Source organism: Sorghum bicolor, chromosome 10 (assembly GCF_000003195.3).
Source record: "Sorghum bicolor cultivar BTx623 chromosome 10, Sorghum_bicolor_NCBIv3, whole genome shotgun sequence".
NCBI lineage: Eukaryota > Viridiplantae > Streptophyta > Magnoliopsida > Poales > Poaceae > Sorghum > Sorghum bicolor.
The window spans coordinates 59720476-59739733 of NC_012879.2; the positions used below are offsets into that span (position 1 = coordinate 59720476).

A 19258-nucleotide genomic window follows, 5' to 3' on the forward strand; every position below is an offset into this window, starting at 1 on the left:
GCGACGGCCCCCATAACGCGGCAGGGCAAGGCGACGACTGTTTCAACCACCCCAGTCACTGTGGCCTTACCTCTGTCACTATACATCCTTACCCCTGTTCGCTGTAGCACACTACCGCACAGTAGAAAGGGAATGGGTGAAGTAAAGCAGCACCACTGTTTGTGGTCATTTCCCACTGTTGACAGGATATGCAGCAGTGTCGGCGATCCGACCCCCGCGATCCCTACAGGGTTCGGTAACCCTCTACAGGAGCAGCCATGCCGTCAACCATCCCTTAAGGACGAGATGGACCAGCCCCAACAGGGTCGGGACTGTGGTTTTACCATTCAATAAGAGAAATCTACTCATGTAAATACCTGGCCTCCCCTTGGGACTATAAAAGGGGAGCTAGGGCTCACAACCGGGGGAGAGACAGGCCCAGAACCCACGCACACAACACTCTTTCACACAGCAACAGCCCGCACTTTGTCCACACCAAGCCGAGACCTGGGACTTAGCCCTCTCTCGCAACCAGCTTGTACCCCCTACTGCAAGCACCTTTGGGTGCAAGGTTATACAGAATCCACCGCTACACTGGACGTAGGGCATTCTTAGCCCGAACCAGTATAAACCCTCTGTGTCTCACTTGCATCAACATCCAAGCTTGGTCAGTCACGCAGATTTATACTTGTTAGTGCCTAGACCGCGAGTCTAGACGCCGACACATAGTTACTCTAAAATTAAACCGTCGCCGTCAACTAGTACTAGAAATAAATCCATTCGTACGATAAGATTTGTGCGAGGTGAATGTGATAGCTTAGTTTTCATCTATCAACATAATGCTTAGTTATGCTTACAAATAATTTGTGTAATTGTTAGTTTAAATATATTAATAGTTAGCTACTAAGAGTTTGTTTGGCAGTGCTCCTCATAAGAAGCTTCTCTGCTTTGTAGTTAAATACGGTTTTTTTAGAAAAACGAGCCACTGCCAAACAGGTGCTAAGTAGTAGCTCCATTTGCAATAGGCAGCCTGAGTATTAGGATTGCGGTTTTGCCGACGACCGTGCCTTTCCGCGCATGCATGCATGCAGCGCTGACGGTGAGGTGCATCTCTCCTCGCATGACCGATGCGATGCGAGATGCGACGACGGAGATGGATCTCCCCGATGGATGGATCTCCATCCATCTCACTGGTCACTGCATGGGTTCCGATTTGTTTAGTTCATTCTAAAATCCAAAAACTTTTAAAGATTTTCGAATCTTGCGGCACATACATGGAGCACTAAATATAGACGAAAACAAAAACTAATTACACAGTTTATCTATAAATCATATGACGAATCTTTTAAGTCTAGTTACTCTATAATTAGACAATATTTATTAAATAAAAACGAAAGTGTTACAAGTCCGAGGCATGCTTCTCTTCTCTGTGTCTTTGAGTCCGAAAAGGTAATGGCTGGACTGGACTGGACTATGCTGACGATGCATTCATGCATCAACCATGCATATCGTGCATGTGTTGGACAATCACATGCACTGTTCAGCATATCCACGGCAGAGAGAGATATATAAATTAAGAAAAGGACGGGCGGGGCATTGATTAAGCCGGCAAGCAAGTCGATCGTCCATGGCTCCATGCCGTGCGTGCATCCCAATCTTAGGGCAAGCAAGCCGAGGCCTTGTTTAGTTCACCCTGAAAACCAAAATTTTTTCAAGATTTCACGTCACATCGAATCTTGTGGCACATGCATGAAACATTAAATATAGATGAAAAAAAAACTAATTACACAGTTTAGCTGTAAATTACGAGACGAATCTTTTGATTCTAGTTAGTCTATGATTGAATAATATTTATCACAAACAAACGAAAATACTACGGTACTTTTCGAAACTAACAAGGCCGAGCGGACGCGAGCAAGACAAGACGATGATAAATGGAAGATTCCGGTGTGGGTGGGTCGCCGGTCGCCGCTCATTAAAGTCCAAAAGTTGCCTTTTCGCTTGTTTTAGGCAGCTGCACCCAAAAACCCAAAACTTTACAAAATTCTCCATCACATCGAATTTTGCGGCACATACATGGAGTATTAAATATAGATAAAAATAAAAACTAATTACACAGTTTGTCTATAAATCGCGAGACGAATCTTTTAAGCCTAGTTACTCCATGATTGGACAATGTTTATCAAATAAAAACGAAAGTGCTACAGTGTCAAAATCCAAAAAAATTTTGCATCTAAACAAGCCCTTAGGATGTCTCCAATAGCATATGCACTTGGGAACCCAAACCCAAAATAGGTTTCCAACACAATACCTATAGCCTCCAACAGAATACCCATACAGAAAACCCATTTTGAGTATCAGGGGAGACATAACCCAAATTTGGGTATCCTCTCTCCTCGAGACCCATTTGCAGAGAGTGTTGTCTTTTAGGTCTTGTTGTTGGAGAAGACTAAAAATAGGTATAGAACCTTTTACCTGTAGCGCTACCCAAAGGACAAATGGATCTGTATTTTGGGTGACGATTGTTGGAGATAGTCTTAGCTCCGGCCCACTTGCATTGCATTGGCAGCCATAATTAATATTAGTAATGGGGATGTCATCAGGATCCACCGCGGCCGCGTCCAACTTGCTTGCTGCTGCTTGGGGTTGGGGCCAACTAATATCTCGCGGTCCCCGGCGGTGGAGCGGACGGGACGACGGACGAGTGGCTCTCGGGTCAGCTCGATCCTGCTCCGGACCGGAAGCGATTCGACCGACGTCAGTGAAGCCGACGGGTGGCATGGCATGGCACGGCGAGACGCACGCACAGCACAAACGACTCGTAACAACGAATCCAGACCGTCACGACGCGTTTTTTTTTTTCTTTCAATTGTTTCTTTCCGAACGACACCTTTTTCGCAGCTACTGACGACCGAAACAGATCTCGGCGGCATCCATCCATCTTTCTGCACTAGCCTTGTTTAGTTCCAAAAAATTTTAGAAAATAGGAATAGTACCACTTTCGTTTGTATTTGACAAATATTGTCCAATCATGATAACTAGGCTCAAAGATTCATCTCGTCAATTTCGACTAAACTGTACAATTAGTTTTTATTTTTGTCTATATTTAATACTCTATGCATGCGTTTAAAGATTTGATGTGACGAAGAATCTAAAAAATTTTACAAATTTTTTTGGAAACTGAACAAGGCCAAGGCCGCCGGCGCAAGGTAACACAGATAGCCTTTTCGGCTCCCCGGGGAAAAAAAAGCGCCTTTTGGCTCGCCCCGCCGCCGTCGCCGGTCCCGTGCTCCATGCACCCATGCCGGTGCAGCGGCCCATCACTTGCGTTGCGCCATGACCGGAGCGACGTCGACGTTGGCGTGCTGCCCCACCACCTCACCGGCTACGTTCTTCATCTCTAAAAACTTTTCAAGATCCTCGTCATATCCAATAATCTTGCCGCATATGCATAGAGCATTAAATATAGATGAAAACAAAAACTAATTGCACAGTTTGTTTATAAATCGCGAAATGAATCTTTTAAACCTAGTTACTCTATGATTGGATAATATTTGTCAAATAAAAAGAAAATGCAACAATATCAAAATTCAAAAAAATTGAATCTAAACAAGACCGTAATGTCCCAAAAAAATAAAAGCGAGACTAAAAAGGTGTGTGCGCTCACGCGCCATGTGTGTGGGAAAGAGAAAAAAAAAGGCACGGAACATCCGAATTCCTATCCAGAACGATTCACCACCTCATGACTTGCATGTGGATTGGCCGGATTCCTTTGTCACGACTGACAAGTTGTGCCTTCCGTAGCTCCAAGTACCATGTCCCCATCCTGCTCACGGATACAGATTTTCATGCATCAAATAAGAGGGGAAACCAATATTTTCATTGAATTATGAGGGTGTTTGGAACTGCACCGCTCCACGTTTTTTTAGCTCCACTCTATATTTTTTTTATCCAAACAGTTTCAGCTCCACAAAAGCATATTGTCTGATGTCTTGGTCTACCTTTTTTTCCCAAAATAGTAGCCACCATTTAGGCCTCTTTTGGTAGGCCTTCTTCTCAAGGGCTTCTTCGAAGGAGTTAGAGCCATTTAAGATTTGTGGTTCCTCTAAAATAAATATGGCTTCTTTTTTTTCATAAAAAAGGGTCCTCCTACAAAACCGTTAGGTAAGCTTCTCCACACAAGCTGGAGAGAAGCCCTACCAAACGAAACCTCCACACATTTTATTAAAAAAAAAAGAATTCACGGTATAGCTAGATAAGTATCATATATGTGAGTAGGGATGAAAACGGATCGGATACGGACAGATATCATCGATATCATATTTGTTTCCATATTTCTGATCGGATTCGAATTCGAATACGGATAATGTCAACCATGTCGGATAAGTTAGGATTAAATGTCGACATCATAAATATGCAATTTAAATATTCGGATACGGATACGGTATCGGATGTTGAATATTCGGACTCAAATACGGACAATCTAAATCTCTCAAAACGAATTCGATCTCAAATACGATCAGAAAATATCCGTACTGTTTTCATTCCTATATGTGAGCTTCCACACAAACAAATAAAAAAGGTACGTGAATCTGCCGCCTAGGCTTTTCATTTGCGTTGAGATCTTTACTTGCTATATGTACAGATCAAGGATAAGGCAAGGCACCAACAACTTAGGTCGAAATAAAAGTCAAAAGTGCAAGGGTGAGAGGATACAACCGGATCATCCAATGGTGCAACCTTTTGTTCTCTGGAACGGCAAAAGTCGTCTCGGACTTGTCCTTTGGAGCTGGAGCTTTCTGCTAGTAGCTTGGTTTTGCAACATTTGCATTTGCATGCATGCTTTCCAAGTTTCCATCGACTGGACGACAGACAGTTGGACGGTGACTGACCGACCCAGTTAATTAGCCCCAGCCGATCGATGTGATGCTGATGATGTGACGAGAAATTTTTTTAAAAAATTTAGATATTGGAGTGAACTAAACAAGGCCTTAACCTCGTGCATGTTGACAACAAAGTGAATAATCGATCGGTCGCTGTCAGCGCTAATTCAGTTTGGACGCACATCAGGACCTGCTGGCGTGCCCCGATTCTACCGGGCCGGCCGGCCGGTGCGTGTGACGACTCACGACCAAACTTGGGCACAAAACGGGAGCGACCGGCCCTTTTCGGGGTGAACGTTTGCTGTTTTGCATATAGTAGTACCACTGTATGATAGCGATCCAAAGCTAACTAACCGAAATAGGGCTTTTTCCCTTTTCGTAGTACGAGTAGTTATTAGACCTGACACGAGCCTTTTTTTTTTTTTGCTTTTGTGATATTAATGATAATAATCAATCATGCAGCTGTGGTACTATAGGTTGTTAGTGCACAATGAGCACATATACGGCTCGCCACCGTTTTATTGTAAGACAAAAAAAAAAGTCTGCAACTTTAGCGCCCCCCACAAAATATTATTTGAAAATAAAAGAGGCGAGAGCGAGATACTAGTTCAATAAACTTTTTGTAACACTATAACCAAGGTTGCTAGTACAATCACGTACGACCCAGATATCAACTCCAATAGTGTAGTAAGATCGATCGCAAACCACATGGTCAAATCTTCTCCAACAGTGAAAATCGTACGCGTAAACTCTATTACAGCTACCAGAGCGACAAAATCAAGCGAGGTCGTATAAAAAGGCATGGGACAGGATATCTCCAATCGTGTGGTGTTGGCGACGTTTATGGGTATGGCCCTGTGCAACGTCGTGCAAGTGCATGGTGCGCCGACCGCGTGGACCAAGCGGTCCAAAAAGGGCAAGCGGGCGATCTGATTCCCTTCCCTCCAGGAATCCCCTACCCAATCCTCCAGTTGCGCCCGTCGTCCGGGACCGGGGCGGAGAAGCAGCAGAGGACTCGACTCGAGCACGAGCACGAGCGCCAGCCCGCCCCGCCAGCTGCTGCATGCTGATCCATTCAACAGCTGCCGCGGCCGGCGCCCGCTCTCTCTTCACGGCTCCCTCTCCCTACAACTAGTAGGGGCGGGGGGGGCCGGAGCCGGACCCTCCTTCCTCCTCCCCCGACCCCCCTGGCCCCTTGCCAATCTGCCATGCGGCGGCACCTTTCCGGATTAACTGCACCACCACCACCACCACCAGCAGCAGGCCACATCGCCGTCGGCCACCACACGATGCGCACGCACGCCGCCATATAATACTACTGCTCCAACTAAACTACACGGCGTTCGCCGTGCGACCGCAAGCAACGACGCGCCTACTACTATACTACCGCTCCCCCTACCGCCATGGCTGCACCCGCCGCGGCCAAGCGCCCGTACTGGCAGGCCCCAACCGCCGCCGTTGCCGCGCCAGCAGCTGAGCCCAACAAGCGGCACCGCACGGCCGCGGCGCCCATGGACCCGGAGCCGGACCAAGACCAAGACCAGGAGGACCAGCCCCTGCTCCCGGGCCTGCCGGACCACCTCGCCCAGCTCTGCCTGGCCCCGCTCCCGCCCCGGCTCCTACACGCCGTCTGCCGCCCCTGGCGCCGCCTCCTCTACACGCCCTCCTTCCCGCCGTTCCTCTCGCTCTACGCGGTCCTTGACGACGCCGCCGCCTCCTCCTCCGGCACCGGCGGTGGCGCCTCGTTCGCGGCCTACGACGCAGTGGCGGGGCGGTGGGACGACCTACCGCCGCCGCCGATGCCGTCTTCGCCACCGAGGCTATGGCACCAGTCCTTCCTCTCCCGCCGTCTCCCGCTCCAGTCCGTGGCCGCCGGAGGCCGCCTCGTCCTCGTGGCGGGGTCCACGCGGTCGCTGGCCCCGGCGCTACCCCGCCCCGTGGTGTTCGACCCGTCCGCGCGCGCGTGGCGGCTCGGCCCGCGGTTCCCGTTCGCGCCGCGCCGGTGGTGCGCGGCGGGCGCGGCACGCGGGCGCGTGTTCGTCGCCGGAGGCGTCGGCGCTGGCTACGACCCTAGCGACGCCCGGTCCGGCGCCACGTGGGATCCCACGGCGGCGGGGTGGGAGCCGATCCCGCCCATGCGGGACGCGCGGTTCAGCCGCGACGCCGCGGAGGCGGTGTGCGCCGCGGGGAAGGTGTGCATGGTCAGCCTCCGTGGCCGCGGCGCCAAGGAAGGCGCGGTGTTCGACCTGCGCGCCGCGAGGTGGGAGGACATGCCGCCCGGGATGCTCGCGGGATGGAAGGGCCCGGCGGTGGCTGCCGACGACGAGACGACCATCTTCGTGGTGGACGAGGAGCGCGGGGCGCTGAGCGCGTACGACTGGGGAAGGGACCGGTGGCGGACGGTGGTGGAGTCGGAGCGGCTCAAGGGCGCCGCCGAGATGGCGTCGGGCGGGGGCCGGGTGTGCGTGGCGGCCCAGGGCGGCGAGAAGGTCCTCGTGGTCGACGTCGCACCCTGCCGGCCGACAACGTCGACGCCGCCCTCACGACGGTGGGGTGCCCCCGTTGCTGCTGCGCCCCGGCCCTGGCCTCGGCCCCGCGTGTGGGAGGTGGCTGCGCCGCCCGGGAAGCAGGTGGTGGCGCTGCACGTGCTTCCACGGATGCCGCGCGCGGAGTAGCAGCAGCGACAGCGAGCAGCTTCCCGCCACGTCGGTGTGGATTGCATGGTCGTTGGATTCGCTACACGTGCTTCTGCTGCTGCTCGTCATCCCACTCCAACTTTCAACCTCTGTTGAGATTTCCATTTCGTACCGGAGTTTGTGTTGGATTATTCCATTCCATTGAGAGATTGTAGACACCACAAATGAAATACGGCAGAGTTGCAATGTTTGTTCCTGGCACGGCAGATTCGTGGTGCATGCAGTGGGAGACACGAGCGCGAAAGCTAGACGAGATACTGTTCCATTCCACTGTACTACGTAGTATACGTATGTACCCAGAGATCTCATACCCAGATGCAGTGGGAGGCGAATGTCCAAGGATTGGCGACTTGTCGGTTCTTTCGCGGCGGCCGTGCAGATGGATGGCGTGCCGATCATCCATGTCGATGTCGGCTGCCTGCCTCCCCGGGCGGGCGGTCAGCCATGGCAGCCTCATGGTTCTCGGCGAGGTGTCGTCTGGTTTCGTTCGTTCCCACGGAGCCGCCGTAGCACGTACGGTGCCGAGACGTCCTCTTCGTCTCGCACGTCGCGGCTCGCGTCGTCTCGTCTGCTGTCTCTCCACTTGTCCCGGCGCCATAACCCATAAATGGCGCGCCGCCGGCAGCGGCAAGGGTCGGGTCGCGTCGAGCGAAAAGTAGGCGTCCGTCGGTTGCAGGGCGCGGGTCCGAGGGCCAGCCGGCCATCAATGCGGTAGCTTTCGATCGTTTGGCTTATTCAATCGGGAAAGGCGGGAGAGGCCGGCCAGCGACGGCGACGGCGACGGCGGTCGTGGGGTGTATGGAGGAGGGCATCCGCAGCCGCGGCGCGAAAAGGCGGGGGCGTAATTGCGATGGCCACACGGCGCCGCGCGCCAGACCATCGTTCGCCCATCTCATCTCATCTCATGCCTGATGTCACCGGCGAGGCGACCGGTGGACCTGCCCCCACCATAAAATTGCACTGCCGCGGCGGAAGCGGAAGCAGAAAGTCCGCCCGGCTACTTTTTTGTTCTGTCCTGTGTCCTGTCCCCACCCCCACCCCGTTGTTCAGGCCTTGTTCAGTTCGCAAAAAGTTGTGAAAACGGCACTGTAGCACTTTCGTTTTTATTTGACAAACATTGTCCAATTATAGAGTAACTAGGCTCAAAAGATTCATCTCGCGGTTTACAGATGAACTGTGCAAATAGTTTTTGTTTTTATGTATATTTAATGCTCCATGCATGTGCCGCAAGATTCGATGTGACGGAGAATCTTGAAAAATTTTGCGAACTAGGCATCCATGAATCGGCACATGCTCTAGGATGTGACACACGGCAAACAAGCCGGTTTCTCTAGGTATGCATGTTTTATTAAAGTGTTATGCACATTAAATAGGGTGTCACATAAGCAAAATTGCTGACTTGGTAGGGTCATTAAATGAAGAAGTTTCATCAGATGAGAGAGGTGTCCACATGAAACTCATGTGTGACTGTGTCATAAAACTATCCATTGAGACTGGCCTAAGAGTACTTGTTAGTAGTTAGTTATTCCCGTCTTTCTATTGAAAATATCATTTTTTGACTTTTAGTCTTCTGGTTCACCGTTCATCTAATTTAAAATTTTATATGAATATTATTTATCTTGTGATGACTTATTTTATTATTAAGAATACTTTAATAATGATTTATTTATTTTATTATTTGTATACAAAATTTAAATAAGACAAACGGTCAAGTCTATAAATTAAAAATGATACTTTCAGTGGAACGGAGATATTAGCTGACTACTAACTAGTATCTCACTAGTTGAACCAAACTAGCTAAATAACACCAGTGGAGTTATTACTACTAGGTAAACAATCACAATGGGGTGAATTTGTTCGAGTTGTCACTACCAGCAATACGAAGTCAAATTCATTTTAACACCCGGGAATTGGGTGACACAGCATTTTCTTTCAGCAAAAAAGGATGCTCATATAGCATAACAGATGAAACGGACAACCTAAAAGAAAGAAATCAACAAAGCATAATTCCCAGGATCCGGTGTTCCGGGCCTCCTTGGCTCCTTGTGTGTACGTGTGTCCCCCACAGGCCACACAAAGGTTGCCAGAGGTTTGTCACTGGTCAGGAAGATAAGGTGTTGTGCGGCCTCGCCGCCCCAACTGACGGGCACCTGCCGAACCAAAAATGGCCAAAACTGCATGGCCTTGCTGCCATTATCTATCAACCACATATACAAGAACCAGCACTGAAGCAAGCATTCCATTTAGACAGAGAAAGTAACCACTGGCAATAAACTAATTTCCATTCCGAAGCTAACAATGAACGAATTGTGTCAAAACAAACAGCATTCCGTTGTTTGTTACACATGCCGGACCATCTTACAGTTAATAACAGCCCAAGCCAAAGCCCTACACACAGTGTTGTTTACAATCGGGTAAACCTCATGTCAAACCAAAAAAAAAGCCAACGAGCCACCTACCTGTCTTTCATCTTATACTTGCGACTCGAAAAAGGCCGGGACACAACAGCTCGATGACAACACACAACCAAATCAGAAAACGGGGAAAAGAGGGAAGGGGGATGCTACAATAATGTTAACGCAGCCAGAGCTACGACTGCAGCTAACGTTGCTGATCAAAGGGTAACTGGTGTCATTGGCGTGTCAGCTGAAGAGCGACCGAGGGAGCTCCGGTGAGGTTAGGTTTGCTACGCAATCAAACTGCAGCAGAATAACCAGCATAGTGTTAGAAGATCGACGATGCTAAGTTCGGCAGTCCTCCTTTTTGGAGCTAAGGTAAGTGGAACAGCTTCAGTTATACTTGCCACTGTGCAACCGAAGACTTCACTTAAGCAATGTGGTATGAATTCAAACAGCAGGATGTGGTTGCATACCTTTTGATGTTTGTACTTCTCACGGATGGCGTTAAGAGGACAGTTACTGGTGTTATGCTGGAGTTCTCGTAGAGCACAGACACATAATTGAATGTCAGAGCATTTGTAAGAGGTGTAGTGCTCTAGAGTTTGGTTCTGCACATAGTTGAATAGCCACAGATTAGAGATAAAACCAAGTTATTTTTTAAAGCATGTACTGCTGTATGTACCAAGTGCTTTTCATGCGTACCCATGGTTCGTCGGATTGGTCAAGTGTCCATCTAGCAAGAAACACAGCCGATGCTGCCACCAATGATGGAAGAAATTTCAAGAACTCATAATCGGTCAAAGTCAACTCCGCAAGATAATTGGCCAGAAATCCCAAAGTCATAGAAGGAATCTGCACATAAACTTCAGAATTTAGCGCTCAGATCAAATATGTAGGCATAAATTGAATGAAAACTGTTGCTGTAAGATCTGATGCCAGTCTTACTTTACGAGATGCTTGTGCCGCTCTAAGGAATCTCCTGATAAAAATAAATAAATAAAAAGGGAGACATGTTAGTAATGGTGCAGCGGTTTCCCATTAGAAAAGAGATACTAGGCGTATTTGGGAAAGGTAACCTGAGAAATGTTTTTGTAGTTGGAACAGAAAGATGAAATCCCAGGTCGTTCAGCACTTGGCACTCCATTTTCAGCACCTACTGGATCAGGGGGTTATCAGATACAAATTCAACAATTTCTTCCATATATGTAATTAGTTTTTCCCCAACTTCACATGAAACAAATACCTCTGCCTTTGTGTATGTATTGTCGGTTATGAAACAGAATTCTTCAACTCGAGGAGCACATATCTCTTCATACTTTCTGCAAATGAATTTAAAAATTACTTTACTTACAGAGTTATTCATTACATCCGCCAAAGAGGAAACTAGTCTAGCTTGTAGGGAAAACTTCTTATGTTACATCTATGTATCTATGTATTTTAAAGTTTTCTACCTAAAAAATAAAATGGCTAGAGCATAAACTCACGAGGCAACAAGCATGCTTGTTATTCCCAGAAGTTGTAGTCTCTGTCTTTCAATGTAGTTCCGAGAAAGAAACCGGTCAATAACATATACAGTTAGGTACAGCGTGTCTGGAACAAGCTTGTATTCTTCAGAAACCTGTGACAAAGACAATATATAACACCACCTTAAACCGAGTCATCAATCATGAGAAGTGAGGAATAGACAGTAAGAGGTATATAATATTTTCATTATAAGACAAAAGACAAACTAGATGCTTCTGTGTGTATGAGATGTACAAAGACTGTTTGTCTCTAAAGAAAGTAAACATTATTTTGCCATTTTAACATCATCAGCAACTGATTCAAACATACAGTATAATTTATCTCCTGTTTATTGGAATCAAATAGCAGTAATTTTCTTATTTGTTGGGTCATCCTTCACATTTGGGAGATATGTGCATCAGTTTCTATGCAGAGTATGCTATGGAAAGCTGTTGAATCAGCTGATAGCAACTTAAGAACGTAGTGATGCTATGGAATGCAGTGTATTGAAATAAGCAGAAATCCAGATAGAATTGTAGATATAACAACCTCCACAAGCCAATCAATGAGTATTCCTCTCATGCCCTTAGTGATGTCCCGTTGCAAACCCTCCATGTAATTCGGACTGGGTCTTCTCATAAGCTGTGGAATGACATAAACATAAAGATAGACACATACCGTTTAAACAAGCACAATGTGCCAAGAATATAACACAGAAATCTAAATCTGGAGTTCTTGCATGCTTAACATACCATCTGAAATATATTAAATTAAATAGAATTCTGCCTGAACAGTACAACTAAGCAGAATTTCTGTTTTGATCAAGATACAACAGCATACCTCTGAAACCATAAGGTTTGAGTATATCTCTACAACGTAGGAAGCACACATTTGAGGATTGCCATTATCTTTGTCGATATCTACAATGTCTAACACAGAAGAGTCCCCTGGAAGAAAATACAGAATCTTTAGCAGATGGTCACTAATCAGAAACGTTAAGATTATCTACAAGGTATCTCAGAAATGACAAAATAAAGAACACTAGGAGCAAGCTTTAGTTTCTTCAGATTCTAATACTCCAGAAAGACCATCAAGATTATACTCAAGTAAAAGCAAGGGTGCAAGCTGCATTTTGTAAAATATTAAGGTAAGAAAAACCTTGAACGTTATACAGACTCAGTGTGGCTGGGGATGCTGGCAAATCTTTAAGAGCAAATTTCAAGCTCAAAAAGGAAATGGAACTGACCATTCTTTGACACAGAAGGTTCACATATATCCCTGACATTTCTTTCCTTAAAGAATGCCTCATGACAAGCACTGTCCCTGTTCCTTTCAACATTCTGCAATGACAGTGAGCCCCTGTTCTCAAGCAAAAGAATAGGTTCTTCTTTCTGTGCCAAAAGTTTCTCTTGTGTTTCTTCGGCAATGCTCGAATCATTGGCGAATGAACCACCATTACCAGCTGGTTGGGGTATTTTAGGAATCCTTTTTGTGCACTGCTTGCCTCTGGTCACGGTTCTTCCAGTCCTTAGGGAGGGCCTTGTCTGAAATAAATAAATAAATAAAAAGGAGTTAACCTTGTCATTCTACTACATTTGCAATGTTTAGGAAACAGTACGCATCAAGAACTCATTGTACAATAATGCAATTATGCAGGGAACATCTCAATACCTGAACCTTCGGTGCAGCAGCAAAAGTTTTGTTAGAGTTAGCATTACGCAAATTGGTCACATCCCTGAGAACTGTGCGCCTCTTAGGCTGGGGGCCAGAAATTGCAGTACTTGCACTAGTGTTGTCATATGAAGATCCCCTTTTCATCTTCCCTTGTGTAGTCTGTTTTCGATCAGTTTTTGCAGGCAGTGGAACAGAAGGGAGAACACCAAAGCTTCGACGATTTGCAGCGGCTTGAGCTCGCGTGATTCGACCATTGGGTGCTTGACAAGCAATAAGCTCAGGGTTTTCTTTCCGTGCAGCCATCCAAACCTGAATGTTGTAAAATAGAAGGACTATGTGACTTTGTATAATGTGCAACTATAGTATTGGAGAGCTGAACAAGTGAACAATACTATGCACTTAGGAATCATCGCAAAATGGCTAAAGTCAACGACTGAAGAGCAAGGTTGCATACCCTTCTATCAAAACTTCATCAACAAGTTGATGAAATTGAAATCATGTTTATATTAATGTCAAACTATTTATTTTTTAAACCTGTAACTCAGAGGAAGAACAAGCCGGCACAGTACAGGGATACCTATCACAAAAGCAACACATAACTGGCAGGTTTCCAAAAGGCAGCACTAAACACATGCTTCAGCGCGCTGAAGCGCTAAGCTGACAGGTAACGCTTTGCTTTGGGGCATAAGCGCTAGGGATGCAAATGGGCGCAAGACCTGCTAAACTGCTGGGCCCGCCTGCAAAAAATGTTGTAGCAGGTCCCTACTAACACCTGCCTTTGCCAAGACGGCTTAAAGTGGGCAGTCTGCAAAGCCTAGCGGACCTAATCAGCAAACCTGCATTTTCATGCATAGACCTACATCGCCTGCATAGAGTTACAACGCCCACATCTCCTGCAACCCGCATCACAGCGATTCGGCGTTACAGCACTGATGCGTAGCTGTTGCCAGTAGCCCTGATGAGTTCAGTTATCTGTCCATACGTTTCCTTCCTTTTTGTGATTGTGCAATCTGCAAATGCAAGAACAGGACCTAGCAGGCATTTGGTTCATCAGTTCGCTAGTCCTTTCATGGACATGAAAGTTCCCCCATCTCAAGCACCTAACAGTTAACACCTTTACTAATGTTCTTATATACAGGAGGAAATAAGTGTACATGAGACGAGTGATTATACACAGCAAGAGATAGGACAAAGGCATTTGAGCTGAGCGCACACGTATAGATGAAGGCGTCTTCAGTATCCTGCAATCTGCTAGGTTTCTTGCCTGCAAGACCCCACAGGAGAAAGAAGGAGTGCATCAGATCCTAGCAGGCTCCTGCAGAATTACGCACAACTGCAAGCGGCTGATGCGGCGGGCCAGCGGGCAACCCGCAGGCAGGCCCGTTTGCATCCCAAAGCGGCGCGACCGCCTTGGTGGAGCAGCGGCTGCTGGCTCCAGCCTTGGCGAGGGCGCGAGGCGACTGGCGAGAGGCGGGAGGGGGAGCCGCTGACGCCTCTGCCGAGCCTGGGACTGCCCCGCCGTCGCTACTCGCTACCGACGAATCTCCGCAAAACGTGCTTAGAGAGAGCTGCAAGAAAAGGAGGAGCAGAAAAGAAGTAGATCTCACCGGCTCCTTCTCCTTTCTCACGCGGGATGGACGCCGCTGCCCCTGGATCCACGCGCTGCGGCTCCTTCTCCCTCCTCACGCGCGTAGCCGACGACGGAGAAGGAGCCCGGCAGCCAGGAACGACGGAGGGAGGCGGAGCGGCGATGAGAGGCGAGACGGCGCGGGAGGCGGGGCGGCGATGAGAGGCGAGATGGCGCGGGAGGCAGGGCGGGAGGGTCGGAGCGGAGGAGACGGATGCGCGCCGTCGCTCGGCAGCGCGACGGGAGGTGCGGGGCGGTGGTGGTAGCCCGAGCGGGAGCGGTGGGGCGGCGGAGAAGAAAGAAGAGTTCGTGGTGCGCCGCAGGATCCCCGGTCTCCCGCTCACGGAATTTAAACATTTGTCATCCTCCCCCGCTCCTCCGTATGCAACTTTAGGTTTGTAAAAGTTCAAAAAAAAAAGAGAACTTTAGGTTTGTAATTTACACATTTACCACCTGTTTTTGCCATTTTTGATGATGTACACGGCAACTCACGACTTGTTTAAAAAAACAAAAAGTTTTCAAAATTCTCTATCACATCGAATCTTTCGACATATGCATGAGCATTAAATATATACGAAAACAAAAACTAGTTGCACAGCTTAATCGCGAGACGAATCTTTTGATCCTAATTAGGCCTTATTTGGTTCCCCTTGCTAAATTTTAGTCAGCTAAAATTATTTTAGCTACTTTTAGGTGACTAGTGGGACTAAACTATTTAACTCCTTTTTAGTCAATGTGTTTGGAACTTTAGCTACTAAAGTGACTAAAGTTTAGCTGACTAAAATTTAGCAAGGGAACCAAACAGACCCTTAGTCCATGATTGGACAATATTTGCCACAAACAAACGAAAAGTGTTACAGTAACAAAATCTAAAAAAAATTCACATCTAAATAAGGCCTCACCTGTCAGCATGAAAAGACATGGAAATTGATGTCTTGCCCTACCTTTTTATCCTCGCGCAAAGCCCATGTGTCATCCATCTCCTCCCGCTCCCACCTTCCATCCATGGCGTTGGGAGATGCAAGCCGACCTAGCACAACGCAACGAGGCATGCACAGGCGGCAACGAGGTGGGCTTGGAGCTCGCGGCCATGGCATAGCGTGCGAAGCTCATGGGCAATGCGGATGGCGGAGTCAGGCACCTAAGCACTTCACCAGCACCCGGTTGCATGTCGCACCCCAACTAGGTGAACTTGGGGGTACGCATCGAGCTTGAGGATCGATCGGTCATGGATCGAGATGGTTGTGAAGCACTTTGCTCCGCAATAGACGGCAGCGGCACGCGGACAACGGGTAGTGTTGCTCAACTTTGACAACAACGCGGATGGCGCACATGGATGCCTTCGTTGTGCGCTTGGACCACGTCGAGAGCAACGTCACCTAGGAGTACTTGTACCTCTAGTGGATCGACGAGAAGGAGCTCTACGGCACACCAAGTGTGCAGTTATGCTGCTGTGCGGGCGTGTTTCAAGCTAGTCCAAGGATGTGGCGTGGCTGCACCTGCAATGGCCCTTAGGTATAGGGCAGAAGTGGCGCTAGACATGAATGGTAGAGTCAGGCACGTGCAGCCATGGTGGGTCGGGTTCCAGCGATAGACAAAGAAAATGGGAGCCGATAGGAGGTAGATGAAGACAAGTGGGGTCCTCATGAAGTGAGGGAGCAAGAGAAAGAAGATGGCAGGGGCACAAGCATCATTTCCCATAGTATATACACACTGGTAACATGAGTTGGTTAGTATATACACACAGGTAACGTGAGTTGGTTTGCCACATTGTTACAAAAGTGGCAAATATATAGCAATGTCTACTTAATGGCAAATGTGTAATTGCAAAACAAAAAATGGCATCTAGAGGAGTGCTATTGGGAAGGATGAAAATGTTTAAATTTCCCATGGAGCGATGGGCTAAGGGAAAGAAAGAACAAAATAAGTACAAGAAGAAAAAGAAAAATAAAGAAAGAAACCAAGGGCGATATAGACATTTCAACCTTCTTATCCACCATTTACATTTTGCATGTGTACAAGTTTGGGCTACTCTTGGTTACTCATTTACATTTTGCTTATGTACAACTTTGTGCTACTCTTTATGTGTTCCCTAAGCTAACCCTTTTCATGCTTATGATCGGTTCAAATTCAATATTTTTTGATTTTTCATAGACTTGTTTTGTCATTAGTCACTAAAAAGACAGTAGATTGATAGGTATTAATTTGGTGTTTTGGGGATTTTGATGATTGATAAGTACAAAAATTGTGATTAATGTGCCTTTGTAGCGGTAATCAAATTGGAGTTAGTTACAAGTTAAAAGTCAACAAGTGTCTTATCCCTAAAGTCTCTAATTGATGTTTGGCATATGGCACAAAGGATATATGTCAAGGTTAAGGAAACAATAAAGTGAGTGTAAGCTTGGTGCTTAGAGAATTTTGTTGTAATGTGAAATAGGTATTTGTTTTTTATTTGGATGCACTAATTGGGGTTATTAGGTTAAAGGTGTTTATCTCGAGGGAGTTTAAACAAGAGCATCCATAGGCAGAGCCACCTATAAGGCGAGGTTGGGCTACCATCCTACCTTACCTCCGGTGAGCACCACCCCTAGGACCCTTATCTCCTACCGACCATCAAGCTCCAAGGTCCGAGATTCTAAACGAGCGACAGGAGAAGTGAGGAACAAAAGTTGCAGACACTCGGATACAACTCGATATCGTTGGGTTGTTTATTCGACAAGGCCCAATGGTGGAATGCTCCACCGTACCTGTTTGACCCACACATGCACCCACTATTTGACATGGGCCTTAGGGCACGTACAACGCGACGTTTTACCCCGTCTTTATACGATGTATTTTTGTAAAAAACTCCCTCGTGAGTGGAGAGACGGGCAGGGTCGTCGTCTCGTGAGACGACGAGTATGGCTCGTGCTCCTAGATGCCGAGACACAGATGAGGACGCGTTGTATTGGTCGTCGCCTCCAAACGACGAGACACGGATCTGGCTGTGGCAAGCGGAGACATCCATGGTGCGCGCCAAAATCCGTTTTCTTTTCTCCACGTGGTTCCAGATTTGAGCATGGCGGTGAGGCTGGAGCAAACGGATGCGGCGGCGGCGGCGGGGCCAGAGCCCACGGATACAACGACGGCAAGGACGCCAAGGGCAGGATGGCAGGCTTCTGTCCGCTGCCGATCCAGGCTTGTCGTCCTCAAGCTGCAACTCAAAGGTTCGCTTGTGTCCCTCTATCCTGCTAGGATTTCAGTCAATTAATTTGAGTAATTTATTTAAGTTAAATTACATGATTTGAATCTTACAAGAGTCGTTCAAAGCTGTGAACTATGCTGATTCGAAGCTACTTATGTTGTCTGTTGTGGCAAGTCTATACAACCATACAGAAACAAACAGCTCTTTGCAAGTTCACAATTCTTCAGTTTCTGTAATCCTATCGCACTTTCTCACAGAAATTTGGATTTCTTCACCTCCCAGGTCATCGAGTGATGCCTGACATGCTTTGAATTATTGCTTCCCTTTATTAATCCTTTAAGGCAAGAGGTTCAACATTTGTCTCTAGATGCAGTGCCGTGATTTCAGTTCGCGATGGCATGTATCTGAGAGCAGCAGATAGCGTCACAGGAGAAAAGAGGATATCTTTGTACTTGGGAGCTCTACATCTGATGAACTCACAGATGGGGAACTTGAGTGGGCTGAAAAACTTGAGTAAACTTGATCTATCAAACAATTCTTTTCAGCTGACTGGTTATGTAGCATGTTCAATTTCATTGCATATTATAGACTGAATTGGGAACTTGGATCAAAATGGGGGAGGTGATGTTGTGCCGAGTATAGCTTTGCCTTCAAGGTTACCAGTGAAATGACCTTCTTTTCTTGTTAATTCAAAGGTTCCAAGTTGTCAGCGTTATGATAATTAAGCATTTGGGTGGTGCTGTTCCATTCCATTCGTAATAGCCATAGTTTCTAAAAAATATTGTAATCATGTGCTCTTATTTATCTTTGGTACATTTCCTATCAAAAAGCCACACGATGATACACAAAAAAATATTTTTAGTTGATCCTAGCTATATATAAAGTATTAAACATCTTAGAGACATACTTTCGTCTGTGGGTTGTATGACATATCTTTATATACCTGTCTATATGATAGATTCGAGGTGTTTAGAGACGGACCTCCGTCTGTGGGTTGTACATGCCCTTAGAAAAAGCAGACTTTCGTCTGTGGGTTGTATGACAAAGTAGCAGACGCTAGCGCACGAGGCATTGACTTGCGGTTGCTTGAGCGCTCAGCTGCGGGTGACAACCTCCAACTCTCAGGCAGCTCAGGTGCTTGGCACTCGGCAATTGCAGGCTGCACCGAGAAGCAGGTGAGCACCAACAGCCTGTGCACTGCACCAGCTACCAACACGCCTTCACTGTTGGCTGCTTCTCACTGACTGCTCTATGGAGTATTAGAGTTGTTGGGCTGGGTTGCGGGCTAGTGATTTTTGTTTTTCTCTATGTGA

General features: G+C 47.2%; 3 protein-coding genes across 5 annotated transcripts; 1 reads left to right on the forward strand and 2 right to left on the reverse strand.

Annotated features, from left to right (window-relative positions):
• LOC8064978 (F-box/kelch-repeat protein SKIP25) lies at positions 5655–7808 on the forward strand. The gene has a single exon (XM_002437535.2). It carries the CDS (start codon positions 6266–6268, stop codon positions 7535–7537), a length of 1272 nt encoding a protein of 423 aa, XP_002437580.1. The 5' UTR covers positions 5655–6265; the 3' UTR covers positions 7538–7808.
• LOC8064979 (cyclin-A2-1) lies at positions 9816–15094 on the reverse strand. Of its 3 annotated transcripts, none has more exons than XM_021448782.1 (13): positions 14742–15094; positions 14348–14398; positions 13132–13443; positions 12707–13004; positions 12301–12407; positions 12010–12102; positions 11442–11575; positions 11201–11276; positions 11034–11110; positions 10903–10936; positions 10660–10809; positions 10431–10565; positions 9816–10257 (listed from the first exon to the last, which is right to left on the reverse strand). In XM_021448782.1, exons 3-13 carry the CDS (start codon positions 13435–13437, stop codon positions 10201–10203), a joined length of 1467 nt encoding a protein of 488 aa, XP_021304457.1. In that variant the 5' UTR covers positions 13438–13443; positions 14348–14398; positions 14742–15094; the 3' UTR covers positions 9816–10200. The 3 variants fall into 3 exon arrangements, with proteins under 3 accessions (XP_021304457.1, XP_021304458.1, XP_002438998.2); XM_021448783.1 differs by having other exon boundaries at positions 14308–14398; XM_002438953.2 differs by lacking the exon at positions 14348–14398 and having other exon boundaries at positions 14742–15093.
• On the reverse strand, positions 14056–17768 carry LOC110431201 (protein transport protein sec31-like). Its single transcript, XM_021449931.1, has 4 exons — positions 17630–17768; positions 14742–15149; positions 14462–14665; positions 14056–14144 (listed from the first exon to the last, which is right to left on the reverse strand). The coding sequence occupies exons 1-4, from the start codon at positions 17766–17768 to the stop codon at positions 14056–14058; spliced, it is 840 nt and encodes a 279-aa protein (XP_021305606.1).

What these genes read in the sequence shown, in the direction of transcription:
- LOC8064979 (XM_021448782.1), bottom strand. Translation starts at nt 13,437, where the DNA reads ATGGCTGCACGGAAAGAAAACCCTGAGCTTATTGCTTGTCAAGCACCC. An exon ending in ACCTTCTGTGTCAAAGAATG is followed by an intron (nt 12,408 to 12,706) that starts GTCAGTTCCATT and finishes ATTTTCTTCCAG; the next exon opens with GGGACTCTTCTGTGTTAGAC. An exon ending in ACTACAAAAACATTTCTCAG is followed by an intron (nt 10,937 to 11,033) that starts GTTACCTTTCCC and finishes TATTTTTATCAG; the next exon opens with GAGATTCCTTAGAGCGGCAC.
- LOC8064978 (XM_002437535.2), top strand. Translation starts at nt 6,266, where the DNA reads ATGGCTGCACCCGCCGCGGCCAAGCGCCCGTACTGGCAGGCCCCAACC.
- LOC110431201 (XM_021449931.1), bottom strand. Translation starts at nt 17,768, where the DNA reads ATGGATGTCTCCGCTTGCCACAGCCAGATCCGTGTCTCGTCGTTTGGA. An exon ending in ACGAGACGACGACCCTGCCC is followed by an intron (nt 15,150 to 17,629) that starts GTCTCTCCACTC and finishes ACAAACCTAAAG; the next exon opens with TTGCATACGGAGGAGCGGGG. An exon ending in TCAGCCGCTTGCAGTTGTGC is followed by an intron (nt 14,145 to 14,461) that starts GTAATTCTGCAG and finishes TTGCATTTGCAG; the next exon opens with ATTGCACAATCACAAAAAGG.